The 26,460-nt window shown below is 45.8% G+C and overlaps 1 protein-coding gene across 1 annotated transcript in view; it reads right to left on the bottom strand.

Annotated features, from left to right (window-relative positions):
• Positions 1–26,460, bottom strand: part of ATP1A3 (ATPase Na+/K+ transporting subunit alpha 3) — a 92,564-nt gene that overhangs the window by 10,181 nt on the left and 55,923 nt on the right. The window contains exons 6-20 of the mRNA XM_040327324.1: positions 24,178–24,312; positions 23,866–23,983; positions 20,914–21,182; positions 19,736–19,934; positions 18,325–18,434; positions 18,020–18,154; positions 11,990–12,182; positions 10,961–11,136; positions 9,434–9,570; positions 7,372–7,522; positions 6,275–6,443; positions 6,036–6,190; positions 4,400–4,523; positions 4,163–4,308; positions 2,216–2,346 (exon numbers count right to left, since the gene is read on the bottom strand). Of these exons, the coding sequence (XP_040183258.1) occupies positions 2,216–2,346; positions 4,163–4,308; positions 4,400–4,523; positions 6,036–6,190; positions 6,275–6,443; positions 7,372–7,522; positions 9,434–9,570; positions 10,961–11,136; positions 11,990–12,182; positions 18,020–18,154; positions 18,325–18,434; positions 19,736–19,934; positions 20,914–21,182; positions 23,866–23,983; positions 24,178–24,312 (2,348 nt within the window). The remainder of the gene's footprint in view (positions 1–2,215; positions 2,347–4,162; positions 4,309–4,399; positions 4,524–6,035; positions 6,191–6,274; positions 6,444–7,371; positions 7,523–9,433; positions 9,571–10,960; positions 11,137–11,989; positions 12,183–18,019; positions 18,155–18,324; positions 18,435–19,735; positions 19,935–20,913; positions 21,183–23,865; positions 23,984–24,177; positions 24,313–26,460) is intronic.

Below are 26,460 nucleotides of genomic sequence, written 5' to 3'. Positions count from 1 at the left end.
CGCACAGACTATGCGCAGGCGCCGTGAAGCGCCAAGTCCTATTTCGGCTATTTCCGGAGAAGCGTGACGCGCCATAGCCGGCCGTCAATCATGCTGCCTCTCCATAGGAACGCCCATTCCCCGCGGGGAGTCGGAATCTTGTCTCTACGATTGCACAGTGAGTACCGGACTAAAAAAATAAATACAGGCATACTGTAGCTCGCGCTACTATGCCTCATTGTATGCTAGAGGAAAAAAATATTTGTTTTCTTTTTATTAATAGGGTGAACCCCCGCTTTAATCCCATTGAGAACTTGTGGTCAATCCTCAAGAGGTGGGTGAACAAAAACCCACCCGCACATTCTTACAAACTCCAAGCGTTGATTATGTAAGAAAGGGCTGCCATCAGTCAGGATGTGCCCCAGAAGTTGATTGACAGCATCCTAGGGGGAATTGCACTACAAATATTGACCTTTTGCATGAACTTAATGTAATTGTTAATAAAAGCCTTTGACACGTATGAAATGCTTGTAACTATACCATAGTAACATCTGACAAGCACTTTGTGAAAATTAATATTTGCATCATTCTCAAAACTTTTGGCCACGGCTGTACAAAGCCATGTCTCATCATCTACAGGTGCAAAAATGGAGCACGGCCAGGATGAGGGGTGTGGAGAAGGGGCAGATTCCCCAGGCACAGTGGGCCAGATTCTCAAAGACTTGCATCGGTGTATCAGTAGATACGCCGTCGTAAGTCCGAATCTGTGCCGTCGTATCTTTAAAGCGGGGGTTCACCCTTAGAGGGCACTTTTCCCCCTTCGCTTCCTGCTCGTTATTACTAGGGGAATCGGCAATTTATTTTAAAATATGTGCAGTACTTACCCGTTTACGAGACGCATCCTCTCCGTCGCTTCCGGGTATGGGCTTCGGGAATGGGCGGTCCTTCTTGATTGACAGGTTTCCGAGAGGCTTCCGACGGTCGCATCCATCGCGTCACGATTTTCCGAAAGAAGCCGAACGTCGGTGCGCAGGCGCAGTATAGAGCCGCACCGACGTTCGGCTTCTTTCGGCTACGAGTGACGCGATGGATGCGACCGTCGGAAGCCTCTCGGAAGAATGTCAATCAAGAAGGAACGCCCGCTCCCGAAGACCCATACCCGGAAGCGACGGAAGAAGATGCAGCTCGAAAACGGGTAAGTACTGCACCTATTTTAATATAAATAGCCGATTCCCCTAGACCGAACGAGCAGGAAGCTAAGGGGAGATTTTTTTTTTTTTTTTAAATGGGTGAACTCCCGCTTTAAGCGTATTCTGGAAACCAGATACGCCGCTTGTATCTTAGCCAAATTTAAGCGCAAGTGTCCTATGCCGTCGTATCTTAGGGTGCATATTTACGCTGGCCGCTAGATGGCGCTTCTGTTGTTTTCCGTGTCGAATATGCAAATGAGCAAGATACGCCGATTCACGAACGTACGTACGTCGCAATTAGTTACGCCGTTTACGTAAGACATACGCCGGCGTAAAGATAGAGCAGGTCTCTAGGTGGCGCAGCCCATGCAAAGTATGGACGTCGGAACAAGCGTATCTTTTTACGTCGTTTGCGCAAGTCGTACGCGAATAGGGCTGTGCATAAGTTACGTTCACGTCGTATGCAGTGTTCGACGTATCTTAGGCATTCTATCTGACGCATGCACACTGGGATACGTCCACGGACGGCGCAAATGCGCCGTACGTTCAAAACGTCATTTATGTGGGGTCATGCTTTATTTACATAAAACACGCCCACCTCTTCCCAATTTGAATTAGGCGCGCTTACACCGGCACATTTACGCTACGCCGCCGTAACTTAGGACGCAAGTGCTTTGTGAATACAGCACTTGCCTCTCTAAGTTGCGGCGGCGTAGCGTAAATACAATACGCCCGCCCACACTTACGCCGCCCTACGTGAATCTAGGCCAGTGTTTTTATGTGGTGGGGTGCAGCACCACCAAGTCTACTCTCTGACCTGCTATTGTCCTGCCCTGGTGCCCAACAGACAGGCAACCGTGTCCTGGGCTGTGCCAGATCCCAAATTTTTGGCACCTTACGGAGTGACAGTGGGGCACTTGACTGAGGCCACTACTACTGTCCACCCAACAGTAGAAGTATAGTCCCAGAATCTTCGCCCTGGGCACTAAATGGCCTTGTATTGGCATGCTACAGAGAATGGGTAATGTTCATGCGTGTTCCCTTACTTCATGCCCTGCTGGAATACTGAGTTTCTCCTGGTCTTGCAGATGATGACATCGGCCCATTGTACAACCACAATACTGACGAAGAAGGCAGTGTGACAAGTGAATTCCACAATCTTGCGCTGCTCGTATGTCTAAAGCACAATGAAAGGAAAAAGTATTACAATACAATAAATGTTGGTCCCCGGTCGGTTTCTAACAGACTTATATACATTTTCTTTATCAGTTATGTTTAGCATTACAAAATGAATTTGACTTGTGAGCCAAGGACATATCGGGTATGCCCAGAAGGACTTTAGTAAAGCCGTCCCCTATTACATCCTATGGAACAAGAAAACCCACCGCTCCAGGTGAGACCAAGAACCCCAATGATCCAGTAGGTGCTCGCCTCCGCACACAATGAGAATAGAAGAAATGGCCGCACACCACTGTAGATCAAAATCCTTTTAATTTGGACATCCCAAAGCTACAAGAACCAGAATGCTGGGTAGACCCGTTTCACACACTTCACGTGTGCTTAGTCATTCGCCCTATTACATCCTACAAGACACCCCTGCTATGCTGAGAGCATTTGACAGGCCGTAAGGAGGCGTTTATCACCTTCTCATTGCCTACTTTAACCCCTTAGACCCTGCATAAGTGCCCTTTAACCAAGTGAATTGCATGCGGTTTCAGGGCACCTTCATTCATTTGAATAGGTCATGAATAGCGGGCAGTAGCGCCCACCAAAACCGACAGGTAGTATAACTTCTGCCGCAGCTGCGAAGCAAAGCACCGTAGCATGTACACACCCTTAGCCGCTGCCTCTGCAGTAGCCATCTACTTTACTGATCGGCCCATTGAGAAAGCTTAGCACGATTTGCGCAAAGCTTCACAGCCAGGTTTCCCTTAGCCAAGATGGCGGTGGCAGCCCCCGAGAGCTGAATTAAGAATCTGCTCGGGTAAGGACATCGTTGGATGCCTGGACAGGTAGGTATTCGAATAGTAAAAGTCAGCAGCTACAGTATTTATAGCTGCTGACTTTAAATTGGGGGGGGGGGGGGGGGTGTTCTGCCTCTAAATGCAGCAAACCTGTAAAGTCATACCATTTTGACCTATGGATAATCTTTAGCAAACCTTAGTTGACTTAACGCAACCCTATTGCAAACATGAAACTCCCTGAAAAAGAATAAAAAAATATTTACCCCCTCTGCTTTCCATGCTAGTAAACATAGCTTTGATGATGAATTGTCCCCCAAAATCTGCTGGGAAACCGACACTTTCAACCTGTGTCCCCCCCCCCCCCCCCTGCTGTGTTCTATGGTTCCTCCCACTGACCTCCACAGCACTATAGGACAAAGCAGTGATGTGGTCCTCAACCGGAGGAACTACTGAGTGCTGCTATACAGGAGATCGACACTCCCATTGGTATTGGTTTCCCAACAGACTTTGGGGAATGATTCCTCATCAACATTTGGCACTGTGGACAGCAGGAAAGGTACGCATTCACATTCTTTTGTAATTTTTTTTGGGCAATTTATATTTAGCTACAGGGTCACTTTCATTTTTACCCGCCCCCCCCTCTTTCCCTACCTAATGTTCACAGATTTTACAGTCTTTTTTGTTTTCATTTTTTTTTTTTTTGTTACAAGGGGTCCTTGCGTGCTAGTGTGCTTCACCCTCTGTGTGTGTCCAGGCAGCCTCTGCGCGTTTCGCTATTTGTGCCAATTTTGTTTTTTATATTATTTTATTGAAAATAAAATGACCAAAAGCCATGATAGTTTCCCTTAATATTCCCCTATACTGCTTAAAACCCTCCTCTAGTCCAGGGGTCTCCAAACTGCGGCCCGAGGGCCAGATGTGGCCCTTTTCTAGCCTTTATCTGGCCCTTGGAGCACAATTCCCCATGCGTAAATGTTATTTAGGACTTGGCAATACCCGTAACTTCTTAGGAAAGAGCTCACAACTCACCCACTGCTGGCCATAGCTGTCTTCCAGGTCATTACACGTCCTGTCATCCCAGTTTAGCCGAATGCCCACCAAGTGAGATGGCAAGAAACCATTTTCTGCCAGGATGACGAAATAGGCGAAAAAGCCACCAAGAGCCTGAATCATACCTATAAGTGGTGGAGACAGTTACAGGTGACAAATCAAAGAAAATCACCTTAGGAGATACAATTTTAGCAACGATCTGAGATGAGGCCTCACCAATCTGCCCGTACGCCATGCTGATTAATCTTTCGTTCACCAGTTTGTCTGTACGGGGGTTTCTTGGCTGTCTCTTCATAATGTCGCTCTCGGCTGCTTCATAGGCCAGGGAAATAGCAGGAACCTGGAGAAGGAGTTTACACAAGCCTTATTGAATATGGTGCATTGCAATGTAAGGTGTATTCAAAAACAACTTCTTTACCCTCATCTTATACAATGCATTTGGATTGATAAAATCAAAGAAAGGCTGGCATTACCATAATAATAGTGAACAGGCAGTCCGTAACTTTAGGTGACATATCTGGTACCCTAAAACCAGCCACTGTTACATGCCGGTTTTACTATTTTCTGGTAGTGTATGCAGTTCAGCTGCAAACCCTCCACCACAGGCACGTGCCTACTGACCCCTCACAATCAGGGCTGGGCAGGAGGGATGGCTTCCCTGGGCACTGTGGTATCATGCGACTTTGGGGGGCAGCACAAAGAGAGGAGATTTGTGTTGGGAGGGGGAACGGCAGGGGCTGAATTGTTCTAGGAGGGGAAATTTGGGGAGGTGCACTAGGAGTAGTGATTTTGCAATTTTATTTTTTTAGAAAAGCTAATATGGTAGGGGGGGGAGGAAGGGATTTGTGCTAGGAGGGGTATTTTTTTTAAAGGGGGGGGGATTGGGCTATTTGTGCTATAAGTGGGAATTTATGTTAGGATGGGGGATTTGGGAGAATTTGTGCTTATATTTTTGCTTAAATGGGAAGGGGGTAGAGGATTTGTACTAGGAGGGGGGATTTCTTTTTATTTGGGGGGTGCATTTTTGCTGGGGGGATTGAGAGGATTTGAGCTGAGGGGGTATGTTGTGCTGGGAAAGGGATCTCAGTAGGAGGTGGATTTGTATTTGGAGGAAGGGGAACTCATGCTTAGGGCATAAGCATGCAGATTAGTGCTTGGGGGGGGGTTGCTGACACATTCTGCCCCCCCTCAAGATGTATGAACATGATTAGGTATGTTCACCCTGGGCTCTAGATGCCCTTGTCCCAGCACTGGTCGCAATGCAAAGCATCCATGAAGAAAATGGAAGATTCAGGTCACCCTGGGAGCTATAGGGTCATCAAAAGGTATGTGTAGACACCAATGTGCTGCTGCAGCCTGTTCAGTACCATTATGGTTCTGACAGGTTTACTTTAAATATGGGTCTGCTTTGAAGTGAATCTGTACAAAAAGTGTGGGCAGCCATTGCTGGACTCCTTATCCAAACCCTTTGATTATAATACTTTGTGAGTCGCTGACCTGGAAACTAATTGACAAGTCGGAAGAGCTGGAGGAAAGTCCTTATTGGCATACCGATTCTGGGTTAGTAACTCAGAGTATTGAAGCCAGAACCATGAACACTAGACAATTAGCCTTTTCAGCAGGAAAGGTATGGAAGGCTTCACTTTTCTCTCATGGTAAGTGAGCAATACTAATGGACATCCCTCTTTTCTTTAGGCTTGGCAGACTGGCAATAGCTTGCATATACTGGGTCATTGGATGCACTGCACCTGGTAGCCATCCTGGTTCTAACCTGTTCTGGAATCTCTTTGATTGCTCTGGGTACCAAATATTTTCTCTCACTTTCACCATTGAGCCACCATGGCCTACTCACCATGTCAGTGCCCAGATCAATGCACAGGATGGTGATGGTGCCCAGAGGCAAGGGGATGTTGGCCATAATGAAGAGCAGGAAGGGGGTGATCTCTGGAATGTTACTGGTCAGGGTGTAGGCAATTGACTTCTTCAGGTTGTCAAAGATAAGGCGACCTGTTGATGAGTGGACAGTGTTACACAAGCGACAGTCTATATTCATCTAGAGTGCAGCCTATAGATTACAAAGTGGCGCCTTACCCTCCTCGACACCAGTGACGATTGAAGCAAAATTATCATCCAGAAGAATCATGTCGGCAGCCTGTTTGGAGACATCAGAGCCAGAAATGCCCATAGCCACCCCAATGTCGGCCTTCTTCAGGGCAGGGGAGTCATTCACACCATCACCAGTCACAGCTACAATAGCGCCCTAAATTGAGAGAACACTAGGGTGTCAATCAAAAGAATTAAAGGAACATTTCCATTTGAAGAATAGATATAACAGATAATGACTACAACAACAGTATAGTTGGCACTATTAAAAATAAGCCAAAAAAAACATCTTCCTTGCAATCATGGCAATGGTACCCTGTGTACTTGTCTTGACAATATTACCACCCCCCTTCAAGGGATTGGCTCACTACTTTTCCCAGACAATACATTCATACTATAAAATCCCCACCAATACTAGTTTAGACTTTGGTGAGATCGTTTCCAATAGATTTTCGAAATGTAAAGGGATAGTGGAGCTGTAGGTTAGGGTGACCAGACATCCCCGGTTTCCGGGGACAGTCCCTGGATTGAAGACACTGTCCCCGTACCAAGTCTGTCCCCAGATTGGATTTGAACAAAGGCCGGAGCAATTTCGAAGACAGTCAGTGCAGAATTTAAAAAACAAATCTGAATTTTCCTACTAGCTTAGGAGGGGGGGTGTATTTTTTCCATTATCTGTGCCCCTTTCTGATGATCATGTGCTGGTCGGAGCGGAGGGAATATTTCCTCAGTTTCGGGTACATGCCCATTCAGCTCCGCTCGCATGTTCTTCTACCTCGGCTCAAGTCCCGGCCAGCTGCCTGCTTATCTCCTTGCCTTCCCTGGCGGAGTGATCTTCCTCCGCTCCCCACCCAGTAGTAGCCGTGGCCCGGAGAGTAAGACTCGACAGGCTGTGAGGCCGACGGGCAGAGAGCCGCCGATTGCCGGCATTACTATTAAAAAATTAAAAATTGTCCCCGGATTTCATTTTAAAAATCTGGTCACCTTACTGTAGGTTGTCATATTAAACACCAAATCTGATGATGTCATAATAGTAAATCACGCCCTTCCACATATTGGTGTATATTGAATGACAATGGTCTTACCTGTCTTTGGCATCCTTCCACGATGATCAGCTTCTGCTGCGGGGACGTGCGAGCAAAGACGATCTCTGTGTGGTTCTGAAGAATCTCATCCATATATTCGGTGCTCATGTCCTTCAGGTCCGTGCCATGGATTACACAAGCCTTGGCATCCCTAGTAAGAAATAAAAAAGTAATCATGACTATAAAGACAGTAGGTGCTTCTCTCTGTGTCCATTGGATTACATAAGAAGAACAGTTGGTAGGTACACTATATGGTCAGAATTTTGCAAACACCAGACCATCACACCTATATAAGCTTTTAGACATTCTGTTCCTGAAGCCATGGATATTATTATGGCATTACCCCCTTCCCGTTTGCAGCTTTAACATCTTGCCCCCTTCTGGGAAGGCTTTTCACAAGATTTTGATGTGTCTGGGAGAATTTGTACCCATTCAGCCAAAAGAGCATGTGTAACATCAGGTACTGAAGATGTTGGACAAGAAGACCCGGTTTATAATCAGCATTCCATTTGAGGCTTGAGGTCAGGGCTCTGTGCAGGCCACTCAAGTTCCCTCACACCAAACCATGTCTTTATGGAGCTGGCTTTGCACACAGGAGCACAGTCTTGCTAGGAAAGGAAATGGCTTTCCTCAAATCTGTTGCTACAAGATTGCAAGTGCATGAATTTTATGCTGTAGCATTATCAATACCCTTAAAGGGGTTGTAAAGCTTTGTCCTATGCATTAAGGTGAAAAAACATTCGCTACTTACCAAACCCCCCCCCCCCCCCATTACTTACCTGAGCCCTCGAAAGTCCTGGCTTCTCAGCTCTTCATTGGATAGATTGATAGCAGCGCAGCCATTGGCTCACACTGCTGTTAATCAACTCCAATGACGAGAGGGGAGGGGGCAAGTCCTGTAGTTGGCGGCTATGGACGCTGAATACAGGACTTGGGAGCGCGCCCGCAAGGTAACCCCCTTGGGAAAGCGCTTCCCGGGGGGGGGGGGTTAGCTGATGCGGGGAGGAGCCGAGACAGTCGCAGAAGGACCCCAGAAGACGAGGATTGGGGCCACTCTGTGCAAGACGAGCTTCACTTTTTTTTTTTGTATTTTTTTTTTTTTAATAGTAATGGCGATCTGCGATTTTTATTGGGACTGCAACATTGCGGCGGACAAATCTGACCCCAAATTACCCTTTCTGGGGACCAGAGACATTATTAGTAAAAATGCCACTGGCAGGGAAGGGGTCAACACTAGGGGGCGATCAAGGGGTTAACTGTGGTCCCTCAGTGTGTTCTAACTGTAGGGGGGATGGGCTACCGATCACAGGAACAGTAGATCTCTGACATGTCCCCAGTCAGAACGTGGATCCAGATGTTTACACTGGCAGATCCCCGTTCTGCCTCTTTACTAGGCGGTCGCCGGGAGACATCAATTCCCACGGGCATGCGAGCGCGCAATTACGCCTGTGCAAGCCCCCGTACAGCTACAGCGATTTGTGCAGGAGAGCCAACCTGTCACTGTGTAATGACGGCGGCTGGTCGGCAAGTTGTTCATCTCTGCATTCTACAACAAGGCATTTTAGAGTCAAGCTGATAAGGTGTTCCAAAATAACAGAAGTTAAAGAGGTTGTCAACCTCTGGGGAAAAAAAAGACCCTCCCCGGGAAAAAAACCTGCAAGACATCGCATACTAGCTCATTATGAAATACTTACCTTAGAACAATGCCCTGCAGTGCCACCTGCACTCCACTCCCACGGCCAACATCTTTCACCGGAGTTACTTCCGGGTTTGCGGGCTTCGGCACTGTGATTGGCTGGAGCCATGATAAAGTCACGGCATGGGTCCTGAAGAAATGCGGGCTATTCCTTCAGTGCGCATGCGCTGATGACGTCAGTAGCAGCATATATAGTGAATATCTCCTAAACGGTGCAAGTTTTGGAGATATTTACTGTGCTAATGTTATTTGAGAGGTTGGACTGGATTTTTTGACGGTTCTAGTTTCCATTTTGTCACCTATCATGCCGTCTCGTATTTTATCTTTATCTCTTTAGCTTGGCTGGTTGCATCTTTTTTGCCATACCTGGGATTAACCTGGGAGACGGGGATGTTGAGTCTGGCTGCAATGTCCTCCACTGTTTCATTACCCTCCGAGATGATGCCCACTCCCTTAGCAATGGCCTTTGCTGTGATTGGATGATCTCCAGTTACCATGATAACCTAAGGGAAAATAATTAGTGAATAAAAAAAAGCACTGAATACTCAATTTTAAACATCTAATAGTAGTTTCCCATCTTAATCCTTTATTTTGTCGCTGAAAAAGCAAAAATCTAAAAATACAGAAGAAATATAAAGTATTGATGCCATATTAAACACAACTAAATTTATTTTTGTTTTAAAAGTGGAGGTTCACCCTATAAAAAATTTCTAACACTGCATCCAGCACCGTGCTGCATATAAAATGTCCCTGACCATTATTTTTTTTTCCCCCGTAGATATCGTTTAGCCGTGGAATTCACCCCGGCTTCCGGGTAGGGAATCCCGCGGGAGTGGGCATTCCTATTGACATGCCAATCAATTGGCATGCTAAACGACAGCGCGTCACGACTTCCCGAAGGAAGCTCGGGTCGGCTCGGCTCTATTCGGCGCTTGCGCACCGGCGCCGAATAGAGCAGAGCCGACCCGAGCTTCTTTCAGGAAGTCGTGACGCGCTGTGTGCGCCGTCGTTTAGCATGCCAATTGATTGGCATGTCAATAGGAACGCCCACTCCCGCGGGATTCCCTACCCGGAAGCCGCGGTGAATTCCACGGCTAAACGATATCTACGGGGGAAAAAAAAATAAAGGTCAGTGACATTTAAGATGCAGCACGGTGCTGGATGCAGTGGTAAAAATGTTTTTTAGGGTGAACCTCCACTTTAAGTTCAGCTTTAAAGAAAGAAAAAAATGGGAAAGCTTCAACTCATTGATTTACTTTACATTGTATTCGTTAGCATAAGGTTTTTCACCAGTATGGTGTGACTGTCTACTGTTACTTTTAGGTCCTGGACCACAGGTAGAGAAAAAAACGCTTGTCGCAAGACCTCCTATTATATTTACATCCTCACCCTTTGGAAAACTGGAATCCCCCTACTACAGTGGTCTCCAAACTGTGGCCCAGGGGCCAGATGCGACCCTTTGCTTGCTTTTATCTGGCCCTTGGGGCACTATTTCATCCACTGATACCAACAATGTGGCATAATGTCTCCTACTGACACCAACAAGGGGGCCCAATGACACCAACCATGGGACACAAATCCTCATAATGACACTAAAAATGGGACCCAATTCCTTACAATGACACCAATGATAGGGGACAATTCCTCTCAATGACACCAACAATGGGGCAAAATGACATCAGTGATGACACCCAATTACGGGGCACAATTACTCCCACTGAAACAAACAATGGGGTGTTAATTTTTCCCACTGACGCCTGGACCTTTCGACTTCCACTGACCACTGTCCGGCCCTCGTAAACTCTGAAGGACAATAAACTGGCCCTTCGCTTAGAAAGTTTGGAGACCTCTGCCTTACTACATCAATATTTTTCTTCTGCCTACTCTGCTTACCTTGATGCCTGCACTTCTGCACTTTCCCACAGCATCAGGCACTGCTGCTCTAGGTGGGTCAATCATGGACATGAGCCCCACAAAGCACAGGTTCTCAGTGCTGAAATTAAGGTCCTCGGTATCAAAAGCAAAGCCCTTTGGGTGCAGCTCCTCTGGGAAGTAGTAGTGACAAAAGCCTGGAGGTAAGAAGATAAAAAAATAAAAATAAATTAGGCTTATTGATTTATTATTAAAAGGAGGAGCTCCCCTGACAAAATAACATTGCTGACCATTGTATCTGGGAAATCACTGGCAATGTGGAAAAAGGGCCATTCTTGTCTTAATAGGGCTAATCTACCAAGGTGATGAAGATCCTTTGTTGGCAATTTGGAATAAGAGATGCCAATACGAAAGATTTAGAATTTCTCTTGCACCCAATATTATGATGGGTCTCATCACTGAAAATGCCAGAAAGAAGGGGTATCTGTTGGGGGAGCACCGGTATGAAAATTCTGGTGCCAAAACCGAAATTCTGGATGCACTTGGCCAAAAAAGAAAATGAACAGTTAAAAAAAAAGTAAATGTAAAATTGAATTAATGTGACTGGCGTTTTTTGGATTAAAGTCAATAGGGCGCGATTTCGCATTGAAGTCAATAGGGCGCGATTTCGCATTGAAGTCAATAGGGCGCGTTTTTTGGATTAAAGTCAATAGGGCGCGATTTCGCATTGAAGTCAAAAGGGCGCGATTTCGCATTGAAGTCAATTTGATGCAGGATGCCATTATCTGCACTCTGGCAAAACGCCGGTAACCCTATTTTCGCATTATAATTTTCGGCGGCCGAGGCATCGGTGCATCCCTAGTATCTGTATTGCCCATGGCAGCCAGTTAGTTCTACAATATTATGTTTCTAGGACTAAATAGAAAATTAAGGGGAAAAAGGAAGGAGGAGATTGGGTGGCAACACAAAGACACTTCTTCCTTCAGACGCTTTCAAAAACCTGGTCCTCTCTTCCTTTTCTAGTTTCCCCAGTGTTATAAGTCTACTCACCCAATACTCTCTCGCCAAGTCCCCCCAGCTCCATGTATGCATTCTGGAAAGCCTCTTTCAGCTCATCGTCCAATGGCTGCTCTTTGCCTTGGATCATGATGGTGGAGCAGACATCCAGAATCCTTTCTGGGGCTCCCTTCATTACCAGCATGTAGCGGTTATCATTGGGGTCCTCCGTTTCATGGATTGACAGCTGTTGAGGAAGAAACGGCAAGAAGCAGATAAAATGATCAGTTAAGAAGATCTTACTATAGCTAGTGGATGACTCAATATAAGGGACTATGTACACTACTACTAAACCTTCACAAATGCATCATGGACACCTGGTAGAGGTTGGAGTATCAACATTCATTGGGCCAACACCACTTGGCAGAGCCATTCAAATTGCACCAATTTTTAACTGTCTGTAAAGAAGGCATTCTCACAATCACCGTAAGGGGCATTCTTTCTACTGACCACCAATGCAAGGGGCATGTTCCCAATATCCACCCAACTATTATTTTTTAGAAAGTGTTCTCTGAGACCTGAACATTTTTCTATGGGTTACAGCGAGGAGAAAATCACATATATACTCTCAAATATTTTCCTGTATGCGCTTTAAAAAATCTTACAATAAAATGGAAGCAAAGCTTGGTCATGGCAAGGCTGGACACTCCAGGCATGAATTGGTTAGGCCCTAGCAACCTGCAATCACGGCGGTCCGGGACAGTCCAGGGAGGCAGAGTTAAAAAGCTTTTATGTTATTATGAAATGAATGTTAAGAAGGATTAGGCTGGGATCCTACAGCAGCTGGGACTAATCTGTACAGAGAGATTGACAAAGGCAGAGCAGGAGGGTGAGGGGCAGGAATGAAGAGCCAATGAGAAAAATGCCGGTAAGAAAGTAAAGGTAGACAGAGATAATATGTCAGCCTTTCTCAACCAGAGTGGTCTTCAGAGGTTACTAGGGGTTCCTTGAGAAATGCTCAGTTATTGACTCAGAATTGTAACCAATGATCCTTTTAGCCATCTGTACAGGGGGCATCCTCTTCCCACTGACCACCAATACAAGGTGCATTCTTCCTACTGACCACCAATGTAAGGGGCATTATACTTAATGACCAACCATGTAGAGGGCATTCTTCTCACCGACTACCAGTGGAAGGAAAAATCTTCCCACTGACCAACAGGCTAGGGGTATTCATTCTTCATAATGACTACCAATGTAAGGAGCATTCTTCCTACTGACCACGAGGGATGAGCTTGTTCGCCCGTTCGCCAAACAGCAATTATTATGGGGCGTTCGTAGGAAATCTGAGCGCCCATAATGCACTGCGTGCGGCCGTGTATAGTGTGTGACTGTGGACGGAGATAGATTGAGCTAGATTAGACAGGCAGGTTAGTTTAGTGGCAGTGTATTTAATATATATCTATATCTATCTATAGATATATCTATATATTTTTATATATATATATATATATATATATATATATATATATATATATATATATTATACACACACACACATATATCTATATCGATATATACTCTGCATATAGTGTAGCCTAAATATTCATAGACTTTATATTTAATCAGTGCAGGCAGTGTAGTATGATGGCAGGCCAGAAAAGGGGGGGGTGTGAGCAAGCACCCCTCCTCCTGACCCTTACCAGGCCGCTTGCCATCAACATGGAAAGGGTGCTTTGGGGTCCCCCCATGTTGATGGGGACGAGAAGGGCCTTATCCCCACAACCCTTGCCTGGTGGTTGTAGGGGTCTGTGGGTGGGGGGCTTATCAGAATCTGGAAGCCCCCTTTAACAAGGGGGCCCCCAGATCTGCCCCCCCTATGTGAATGGGTATCGGGTACATTGTACCCCTACCCATTTACCAAAAAAAAAGTATCCTGCGATGTCCATCCATCTTCATTCACGGCGCCCAGACCCCCAAAAAAATAGAAGAAAAAAAAGCTCTGCCTCAATGTGACGTCAGAAGGGGGCTGGGTCACTGGTTACGGCACTGGGTGGACCTGTCCTTGCCTATATAACAAATGTCAAAGCCAAGAGACAGCAGTCGGGTCCATCGGGTACCGTGATTGAAGATGGATGGACATCACGAGACACTTTTTTTTTTAAAAATAAAAGGATTTTTCAAAAACTGTCCCCTGGAATTTTTACTTTTTTGACACTTTTGTTGATGAATGGGTAGGGGTACAATGTCACAGATTCCGATAAGCCCCCTGCCCACAGACCCCCACAACCCCCTTATCCTGGCCTGCCATGGTTGCTTGCACGGATAAGAGCCTGGTATGGATTTTGGGGGGGGGGGGGGCCCACACAATTTTTTTTTTTACATTTTGGAGTGGAGTTTCCCTTAATATCCATACCAGGCCTGAAGGGGGGGGGAGCGTACGCCAATTTTTTTCATAGATTTTTATCTTTATTGCCGGGATCCGGCAATACATTACAGACACAAGCAATTTAAATTACATTTTTTTTCCTTTAGAAATTGCATTTTGCTGCGGCACAGTAAAACACATGAGAAAGATACGCCACTTTATAGGCAGACTAAGGGGACCCCCAGGCACGGTATTTAAAGGAATATTTCATTTTTATTGTTTCACTTTAAGCATAAAAGAAAAGAAAAAAAGGCCTAGATCAAGTTTGAATCTAGGACCGTGCCAGGGTTAGTGTTTGGGTTAAAATCAGGGTGAAAGGTCAATGTCAGGGTCGGTATTTTTTTTTGGTGTCAGTGGGATTCAGGTAGCAATTACGCCTGCGTATCCATACATACGCAGCGTAATTGCTAAGTAGCGCCAGCGTATCGACTTTCTGTATTCAGAAAGCTCGATACGCCGACTGCTCTTATGCCGTCGTAGTAGTGGTCAGCGTAGAGTATGCAAATTGCATACTCACGCCGATTCACAACCGTACGCGCGCCCGGCGTTTCAAATTTTACGTTGTTTGCGTTCGTCGGTTTCTGCGTAAGGCTGCGCCTGCTATTAGCAGGCGCAGCCAATGCCAAGTATACCCGTCGTTCCCGCGTTGCGATTTTTGAAAATTACGTCGTTTGCGCAAGTGAATCGTGAATGGCGCTGGACGCCATTTACATTCACGTTGAAGCAAATGACGTCCTTGCGACGTCATTTACCGCAATGCACGTCGGGAAAGTTTCCCGACGGAGCATGCGCACTACGTTCGGCGCGGGAACGCACCCAATTTAAATGATCCACGCCCCCTACGGGATCATTTAAATTACGCGCGCTTACGCCGGACACTTTTACGGAACGCCCCCGCAAATTACGGAGCTACTGCTTCGTGAATGAAGCGTAGAGCACGTAATTTACGGAGGCGTAGCATAAAAACGGTACGCTGCGCCTCCGTAGTAGTGCGCGCCCCTACTTGAATCTACCCCAGTGTGTTTTAGGTAGGATCAAAAAGAAAAGCAAAATGCACACTATTGTTTCTGGGCTGTACTACGGGTACAAACAACAACAACTAACATACACAAATGTGTTATCATTGTGATCGTCAAGAGCAGGAGAATTTATTTTGGGTTGTTCTTTGGTGAAAGGTTATGGCACTAGCAAGAAATATACAGTTTAATAAATATTTTAATGTTTTACTATTTTGGGACAGTTTTTCATGATAAATAAATTAAGAGATATCCATTACCATTTACCACCAAATGAAAGCCTGATTTATCCTTAAAAAAAAAAAACATGATATAAAATGCTACAATTCACCTGGATGCACAAAGTAGTTGTGATGTTATGTACAGTTTTACAAACTCATGTCAAAGTTGCAAAATTGTGCTTAAGATAGACTCTCGATTGGATGCTGCTCAAGACATCCAGATTTTTCACCTTTGGGTACATACCCAAAGGTGAAAAATCTGGATGCCCTTTGGGGATCCCTTGCTGGGTCGGGCCATGTCCACATTTTTCATATAGAGTAGTACAGTATGTACCACAGGTACTTGGACAGTATACCCCCTGATTAAGATTCTGGATGAATTAAAACGCGTTGGGATCAAACATTTATCCTTTTGGTCTGCTGTGGTGATATATCATGATCCCAATATGAATATGTATTTTTGATGTTACTTGTGGCTTTTTTAATGTATGTACAATAAACTTGTCACATTTTAAACCTTGTTGTTGTGTCAAATTCCCAACCAGTTACCAAGAAGTTTTGTGTTAGGGTTGGAGGCATTTGCTCTCTCTTTCTTTTTTATTATACAATCAGGGATGGAGGTGGTTTTACTAACCACCTCATTTAACCACTTGAGATCCGCGCTATAGACGAAATACGTCCGCAGCGCGGCTCTCAAGTGCCAAGTGGCCGTTTAAAAACGGCCTTTTATGTGCATTACCCGCGCGCGCCACTGGGTGGCGCGCGGCGGGTAAAAACTGTCCCGACGCATCGCCGAAGACCCGATGCGTGTACCTGGCGGCCGCGATGTCCGCCGGGTACACGCGATCGTCGGTGACACGGCAGGTGACAGCAGGGACGTGGAGCTCTAGAGCTCCACGTGCTGTCAGAGGAGAGGAGACCGATCTGTGTCTCTTGTACATAGAGACACAGCATCGGTCACCTCCCCCAGTCACCCCCCTCCCCCCACACAGTTATAACACACCCAGGCTACACAGTTAACCCCTTCCTCACCCCCTAGTGTTAACCCCTTCACTGCCAGTCACATTTATACAGTAATTCGTGCATTTTTATAGCACTGATCGCTGTATAAATGTGAATGGCGCCAAATTTGTGTCAAAAGTGTCCGATACGTCCGCCGCAATATCCCAGTCCCAATAAAAATCGCAGATCGCCGCCATTACTAGTAAAAAAAAAAAATAATAAAAAAAATCATAATTCTGTTCCCCATTTTGTAGGCGCTATAACTTTTGCGCAAACCAGTCGCTTATTGCGATTTTTTTTTTTTTTTTTACAAAAATACGTCGAAAAATACGTATCGGCCTTAACTGAGAAAAAAAATAGTTTTTAAAAAATAAATTGGGATATTTATTATAGCAACAAGTAAAAAAAATATATATTTTTTTTAAATTGTTGCTCTTTTTTTGTTTATAGCGCAAAAAATAAAAACCGCAGAGGTGATCAAATACCACCAAAAGAAAGCTCTATTTGTGGGGAAAAAAGGACGCCAATTTTGTTTGGGAGCCACGTCGCACGACCGCGCAATTGTCAGTTAAAGCGACGCAGTGCCGGACGCTGAGATTTCGCCTGGGAACGAAGGGGGTTTTATGTGCCCAGTAAGCAAGTGGTTAAAGTCCCAAATTTGAACCCCCCCCCTTTATTCCAAAATGATGAGGGATGGAAGCATGTGAGTTGTGGGACTCGATTGTTTAAATCAGGTGTCTGCATTGATTTTATCTATTGCTGCAGTTTCTTTTTGTGGTTTTGTTTTTTCATTTCTTACCAGGCATAGGTGCAGGTGGGGACACACCCCCAATCACCTGTCCATCTACCCATCAGTTTGTACATGCCTCCATTGAGGAGACTTTAAAAATGTGTAGTTAGGACTGCAGAATCGCAGGGAGCCTTGGCGATGGCTCTGCAGCTTAAAACATATATTTGCAAATGTGTGCGACTAATCCTCTGCTTTTAATATGTATAGTTAGACCGTTGAACTTGGCTTGCTGATTGGATGGTAAGGAGGAACCTGGTTAGAAATGTTTATTGCTTCACCTGTATTTGAGTTTGTCATCTAATTTATAGCCCCAAAAAAAAAACCCCCTTTTTTCTATATTAAATACCCCAGCTTTTTCTGTCAAGTATATATATATGTTTACCAAATTTCTTTAATAATGCAATATAGTCATGGACGGTGCATTATTTGAAAGTCTTGAAATTAATAACTTATTCCAGATTTATTATTTTCCCCCTATCCATTGTAATCTGATCCCTGCACATGCTTCATTTAAAGTCCCGCTCTCTCTTTCTTTTTCATTTGCAATCACATTAGACCTATTTGATTTAATAAATACTACCCAGACATTCCCGGGTGCCCTGTGTAGACTTGTGGCCCGGCACTCACCTGGTACTTATTGGTGGAATTGAAAGGAATCTCTGCCACTTTCTTGTACTTCTCCCTCATGGCCTTCACCGATCCACAGGACAACTCAATGCATTTCAGGAGAGCCGATTCGGAGGCATCACCTGCCACATCCCTCTAGGGAGCAAAAACGCACCCCGTTACCCATGGACAGCAACACTCGCTTGCATAACAACACGCAGCGAGGCCGATATACAGAAACACATACACGGTAAGCGGGACAAACGACAAGACGAGAAGCCACACACAGTGACACAATGCTACACAGCTTCCGTCGGGGCACACACCTTCAGAATGGGAATGTTGTCGTTTCCTGCTTTGAAGACAGCACGGTTGCATAAGGCAGCGACCCGAGACAAGGACACCCAGGTAAGGGAACTCTTATCAAATGAGGCACCTGAAATAGAACACAAGAGGGGAGAAAGGAAACTGGTAAGATGTGGGTAAGAGGTTACAGCAGCCTTTCTCAACCAGGGTCCTGGGGAACCCTAGGGTTCCTCCAGATGTTGCTAGGGGGTCCTTGAGTTCCCACTGACAACCATGATCTTTTTAGAGATTTCTCCCACTGACCACAAATGTAAGGAACATTTTCCCTAGGGGCCATCACATTAATGTACAGTGAGCTACAGAGATGGTACTTATTACTAGACATGGGCCGAATACCCCCCCTGTTTGGTTTGCAGCAAAACTCCCAAACAGGGTAAAAAGTTCTAACCCGAATGGCGAACCCCATTGAAGTCCTTTGGGATCTGAACAGGAAAAATCAAATGTGCCCATTTTGAAAGCTTATATGCAAGTAATTGGCTATAAAAGGGGTATGGGGGTCTTGGTACAGCCCTGGGGGACATGTATCAATGCAAAAAAAAAAACAATCGTTTGTTTAGGAGCAGTGATTTTAATTATGCAATAAGTGCAACAATAACAAATGAAAAATTCCTTTAAATATAGTGCCTGGGGGGGGGGGTCCCCTTAGTCTGCATGTAAAGTGGTGCATCTGTAGCATGTACAAAACATGCTGCAGCAAAAAAAAAAAAAATTGTTAAATCACACTTTAATGCCTGCACCTGGCTATTAAAGAAAAAAAAAACGCCAAAAAAATGAATAAAAACAATGTGGGGTCCCCCGCAAAATCCCTACCAGACCCTTATCCGGGCATGCAGCCTGGCAGGTCATGAAAGAGGGTGGACGAGCACTCCCCCCCTCTCCTGAACCATACCAGGCTACATGCCCTCAAAATGGGGTGTGGGTAGTTTTGGGACAGAGGGGGCTCTGCTCCCCCCCACCCCAAAGCACCTTGTCCCCAAGACCCCTGCCTGCAGACCACTAAAACCAGCGGCCACGGTTGTGGGGATGAGGCCCTTGTCCCCATCAACATGGGGATAAGGTGCTTTGGGGAGGGGGGTGCTCGCTCGGCTTACACTGCTCCCTGATTAGGCAAAGCTTTGCCCAATCAGGGCGCAGGACGCATTGTGCAGCACTCAGTGCATTGCAGGGTGTTCGGTGGGGGATACCCGGAAAATTCGGGTGTTGGGAGAACGGCCGAACAGGCAAATGTTTGACCCAAACTCATACGCGGGCAGAACCGTTACTAGGTGTTCCCTGAGGCCAGAAAGTTATTTTAGGGGTTAAAAGGTAAAAAAGTTGAGAAAGGCTGGGTTACACTGTAGAAGGGATTAGTGCTGCCTAAGACTCCCAGACCTGACTGGTCCTCTGTGGTGTCCGCCTCATGGATCTGGTTATCGAACCACATATGAGCTACCGTCATACGGTTTTGTGTCAGTGTTCCGGTCTTATCAGAGCAGATGGTCGATGTAGATCCCAGGGTTTCTACAGCTTCCAAGTTCTTCACAAGGCAATTTTTGCGAGCCATTCGTTTGGCGGTTAGGGTTAGGCATACCTGTGAAGGCAAGACAATAACAGTTATGGCTTCCTCTCATAAATGTCATTCATGACAGTACAAGTGGTCCCCTGTCGGAACAGTAGCAAAGCATGAGCGATGCGATTCCTGTTCAAATCACATTCGGTTTCCCACACCCCTCTTGTGTGAACCCAGGCTTGTCATAGTGACCTCAGCCTGGGTTTACACAGGAGCAGCACTGGAAACTGCTGGAAAGTTGGATAGATGGTAGATGCTTATATGGAATGACCCACCAGAGGTCAAAAAGCAAGGCCAAAACGAAGGGTAACCTCCTCACAACCACGTGTGCTCCCTCTCAGGAAGAGGTTACTCTTTGTTTGGCCTTGCTTTTTGATCTCTAGTGGGTCACTCCATACAAGCATCTACCATCTATCCAACTTTGGTTAACACCACTTGGAGTTTCGGAGGTTGTTTGAGAGCTGCAGCATTGATTGGTCCTACAAGATTTACATCATGTCTGATTGACCCTTTCGAACGTACGTTCCTCAGGGTTCAATCCTTCCGGTAAGCCTCTCTCCAGATGGTAACGGCTTCTTCTTTCCTTTGTTTTCACGTTTGGAATAAGGGAGCACCATCACCCATTATTTATTGGACTATCACCCTCTTTACAGAGACGGTTTTTGCACATATTCATTGACACATGTATTCACAGATATATGCATATATAGTTTAATTCAGTGTATTTATCATTGGTTGCTACATTTATGTGTTTTGTTTTGTTCTTTTTCCACTTGTCTATTGGTTTTGTAGCTGCTCACCATTTACAGACAGCGCGGAATTACTTTGCCTTTTGTTTCCACGGTATACAGTATCCATAGTTACATTAGTCCAAGTGGCATCAATATATCCATGTAAAATAATTACATACATGGAATTTTTAAAATCCAATAATTTGCAACCTGAACAAACACAGATACTTCTATAAACCTGTAGAAGTAGCAGATTTTGTATTACTCACAGTGACAGTGGCCAAAAGTCCCTCTGGTACGTTGGCCACAATGATTCCGATGAGAAAGATGACGGCTTCCAGCCAAGAGTAACCCAAGATGAGCGAGAGGACAAAGAAGGAGATGCCCAGGAACACAGCCACACCAGTGATCAGATGGATAAAATGCTCAATTTCCTTAGCAATTGGGGTCTTCCCAACTTCCAAACCAGAAGCTAGGGTGGCAATACGACCCATCACAGTTCTGTCCCCTGTGGCAATGACCACTCCACGGGCCGTCCCTGAAAAGAAATAAAATCAGTAAACCTCCTTGTAGAATATCTCTTTCATACATGGTGGATGAACACCTTGGGGTTATTCATCAATAGATCCTTAAAAAAAAAAGAAAAAGTGGACTATTGCTACTAATTATATTGGTCAACATGGGGCAGCTGGTCATGCCTTCGGACTTCTACTTTTTTGCGATTATTACCATTATCAATGTGTTCCCAGGTTTCATAGGCAATTAGCATTTAACAGCAGTGGCGGCTGGTGCTCAACATTTTTGGGCTTGCGCAAACAAACTGAAAAATTCTGAAAAAAAAAAACATAAATTGCAGCCACTGTGCCAAACATAGCCACCGTGCCATCAAACGCTGCCACTGTGCCCCAAAGGCTGCCACTGTGCCATCCAACCCAGCCACTGTGCCATCCAACCCAGCCACTGTGCCATCCAACCCAGCCACTGTGCCATCCAACCCAGCCACTGTGCCATCCAACCCAGCCACTGTGCCATCCAACCCAGCCACTGTGCCATCCAACCCAGCCACTGTGCCATCCAACCCAGCCACTGTGCCATCCAACCCAGCCACTGTGCCATCCAACCCAGCCACTGTGCCATCCAACCCAGCCACTGTGCCATCAAACTCTGCCACTGTGCCATCAAACTCTGCCACTGTGCCATCAAACTCTGCCACTGTGCCATCAAACTCTGCCACTGTGCCATCAAACTCTGCCACTGTGCCATCAAACTCTGCCACTGTGCCATCAAACTCTGCCACTGTGCCATCAAACTCTGCCACTGTGCCATCAAACTCTGCCACTGTGCCATCAAACTCTGCCACTGTGCCATCAAACTCTGCCACTGTGCCATCAAACTCTGCCACTGTGCCATCAAACTCTGCCACTGTGCCATCAAACTCTGCCACTGTGCCCCCCGCCCGGCACTTACACTGTCTTGGGTGGGCAGTGGGTGATGGCGGCAGGTGGCGAGCGATGTCCCATGTCCTCCATGTCTTCCCGATCTCGATGTCTTCTCCCACCCCCCCCCTCTCCTATGATTGAACACCTGATTGGCTGAAACAACAGGCGCTGTGATTGGACCTATCAGGTGACAGGTAACAGACCCGTGCACCTGATTGGCTGAGAGGCGGGTCAGTGTTAGGAAAGCGGTTCATTCGCTTTCCTAACACACAGCTGAGTGAACAGCGAACGCACAGCATTGCGCCCGCTGTTCACCATTTTGGACGCTATTACTTTTCTGGAGACAACCCAAAATTTGGGGTTTCTTTTACTTTCAATTTGGATGATAATGGTAAACGGGACACAGAGAGGGTGAATCTCCGTAACGGGGACACAGATACAGTAGCAATAAAATCTGGCTTCACTAGGGGAGTGTTGGATTTAATTTAAAAAAAGGATGGCATCTGAACACGCCTAGGTTGGAACCTTAAATAAGTTATTAACCTATAGTCATTGCTCCTACCATTGCTAGGCACTTACATTTTTACATGTATTACATTATAATCCACAACAGACTTTGAGGGAAACTATGCATTATGGCCCTCTTGAACTATATGGCCAAAGTGAACCACAATCATTAAAACTTTATTTAAACCCAAAAACATTTGATATATTACAGTTTATTGGTCATTAGATGTGGTGGCTGCATTCGTTTTCTATTTTCAGCTTATCTTTAGCTTTCACTTAATACACCTCTGAACAACACACTGCCTGCCCTAGAGTGGCTACATTCAGTCTTCCACTTCTCTATGGAAGGAGGCGTAGTTATCACCCAGGCCACTCAAGTCTAGACTAAGACTGCAAATAGGAATTTCTCTATTCATCGCCATTACATGGAGGTGAGGAAATTCGTACAGTATATACTTGAGTATAAGCTGACCCAAATATAAGTCGGGCACCTAATTTTACCACAAAAAAATGGGAAAACGTATTGACTCGAGTATAAGCCTAGGGTGAGAAATGCAGCAACTACTGTAAGTGGAAAAGAAAGTCAACAATGCCCATCTGCACCTCACTGTGCCCATTTGCAGCCTCACCGTGCCCATCTGCATGCCTCACCGTGCCCATCTGCATGCCTCACCGTGCCCATCTGCATGCCTCACTGTGCCCATCTGCATGCCTCATGTACCTGATCTCCCGGAACTGTGCCCATCTGCAGCCTTATAATCTCCTGGTGCTGTGACATGTAGTGTAGTCCGCGGCCATCCAGTGTAACAAAGCCTCATCTGTGACAGAACACTGACTCAGTTTCCCAGCAGTGAGTCAGTGTTCAGCCTATCAAGGACAAGGATGAGGAGAAGGCGGGGCTTTGTTACTCTGGACAGCCACCGACTAGACTGCATGTCACAGCGCCGGGAGATCATAAGGCTGCAGATGGGCACAGTGAGGTAGGGAGACTTGAGTATAACCTGAGGGGGGTTTTTGCAGCACAAAAAAAATTTGCTGCAAAAACTCGGCTTATACTCGAGTATATACGGTAGTTTACAGAAGACAAAAAGGAATACACATTTTTGTCTTCTGTAGGCTTTCTTTTCGACTCTCAGGAAAATACATGGACACTACATTTTCTAAAAACAAATGCATCCACCACATCTAAGGCATGGTACACTGCAATTTATTAAATATATTTTTGTGTGGGTTTAGATATTCGGTCACATGCTTCAGAGCGTTGTGCAATGTTACCTTCTACACAGTTGGTGGAGAAGAAGGTGACATTTCTGGTCTCCAGAGGGTTGTCATGTGTGCAGTCAGGTGACCTTGTCTGGGGCTCAGATTCACCCGTCAAGGAGGAGTTATCTACCTGCAAGGAGGAAAAAGGTGGACGGAGAAACAAGAGGAAGAAAAAGTGAGAAAGGGAAGAACAAGCTCTGCAGGAGGAACTGAAGAGGAGCAGAAATAAGCCAATAGTTAAAAACGTTACAATAATTACTCAAAATGTGCTTTACAGAAAATACACAATACATCCATCTGACCGATAAATCAGCCCAAACTTACTTTGCACCCATGGGCAGAGATGATCCTTAGGTCAGCGGGGACTCGGTCTCCACCTTTAACCTCCACCAGGTCCCCCACCACCACCTCCTCCGCATTCAGCTGCATCTTCTCTCCTTCCCGGATGACTAAAGCTTGCTGGCAGGTAAAAAAGGCATAAAAAGGAACGGTAAGAAAAAAACAGGCAAAAAAGACATTTAGGTAGATTCAGGTAGAATGGTGCAAAGTTACGGCGGCGTAGCTTAGCGTGTTTAGGCTACGCCGCCGTAAGTTAGCGAGGCAAGTACATGATTCACAATGTACTTGCCTGCTATGTTACGGCGGCAAAGCCTAAAGCGGGCGGGCGTAAGGGCGCCCGAATTCAAATGTGTGTAAGGGGGCGTGTTTTATGTTAATAAGGCTTGACCTTACGTTTTTGACGTTTTTATTTTACTGCGCATGCGCCGGGCGCCTACATTTCCCAGTGTGCATTGCGGCCAAGTACGCCGCACAGGCCTATTGATTTTTACGTAGACGTAAATTACGTAAATCGCTATTCACGGACGACTTACGCAAACGACGTAAAAATTTCGAATCTCGAAGCGGGAACGGCGGCCATACTTTAACATTGCTATTCCATCTAATAGATGGAATAACTTTAGGCCTGATAATGGCTTACGGAAACGGCGTAAATGTACTGCGGCGGCCGGGCGTACGTTCGTGAATCGGCGTATGTACTAATTTACATATTCTACGCCGACCGCAATGGAAGCACCACCTAGCGGCCATCCGAAATATTGCAACCTAAGATAGGACGGCGCAAGCCGTCGTATCTTAGATATGTTTAAGCGTATCTCTGTTTGAGCATACGCTTAAACATAAGTCGGCGTAGATTCTGAGTTAGGTCGGCTTATCTACTGATAAGTCGGCCTAACTCTTACTGAATCTACCTAATTAGGCTCAATTCACAAAGCCAGGGCAGGAGAGTGTTCATTCCTCACCATGAATAGATCAGTGTCTGCAATTCACAAGTCCACATTCATTTATTAAGACGTGTACAATGCCCGGTACTTGTATCTAAAAAAATATTCATATACACACACACACACACACACACACACACACACACACTCACACATTAGGGTGACCACATTTCCAAACTGCCATTCAGGGACACACCCCCTCTCTCACCTCCCCCCCCCCCAAAAAATGAGGTGGGGTGGGGGGTAATGTAGTCTCGGATTGATTAGGAATTTGGTGGCGGGTTGTCAGGTGAATGTGCCACTTGTCACCAGATGCAGTGCCGCCGTCACTCCCACTGCATGAGCCGCGTGCGTAGAAGGAAAGGAGTGGCGTCACTATCTGGAGAGTAAAGATCACACCAGTCCCTGCTGCTTGCCGCTGGGTGCCAGAGAAGGATAAGGTAACCACGTGTCCCGGATTGCCCGGGACAGTCCCACATTTGGCAGGTCTGTCCCGGGCACCTTTATTCCAGGACAATACAGCATCCCGGAATGAAACTGACACAGTCACCCCCACGTGCCAATCTGATGCCCCCAAAAAAGGCCGCCACATCACTGCTTTACTCACTGACAGTACTTATCCTGGCCGGGAATGCCTGGAGGAGCACAATCCCCGCCCCCTGCTTGTGATTGGAGAACGCATAAATCCCGCCTCTTGTATCCAATCACTGTGCTGTGATTCATTACAGCACAAACTGATTTTTGGGAAGGGAGGGTGTCCCTGAATGGTAGTTTGGAAATGTGGTCACCCTAGAGAAGGAGGAGGTGCCAAGGTGGGTGGGGACAGCAGTGCTGCACTAGGCGCAGGCCTCGCTCCCGGCCTCACTGTCTGAGAGTAAATTGTCACTGGTTGCAAGATGCCAGGCAGCGCCGGCCCTAGCAACCAGTTCCGGAAATTTAGTTATTAGTTAGATGGGGGTGGCTGTGTCCTTAATTTCATTTCAGGACATTGTATTGTCCCAGAATGAAGGTGCCCGGGACTCAGGACAGACATGTCAATTGCACGACAGTTCAGGGCTATCCGGGACATGTGGGCACCCCAACACACATACATACAAACACACACACACTAATTATATATATATATATTATATATATATATATATATATATATACACACATACACACACACACATATATACTCACATTACACAAACACACACATACATACTCCCATAAACACACATTATATATATATATATATATATATATATATATACATACATACATACACACACACACACATATACATACACACACACACACATATATACTCTCATACACA

The sequence above is a fragment of the Rana temporaria genome, chromosome 10 (assembly GCF_905171775.1).
Source record: "Rana temporaria chromosome 10, aRanTem1.1, whole genome shotgun sequence".
Classification (NCBI taxonomy): Eukaryota; Metazoa; Chordata; class Amphibia; order Anura; family Ranidae; genus Rana; species Rana temporaria.
This window is presented reverse-complemented; position numbering and strand designations above follow the sequence as displayed.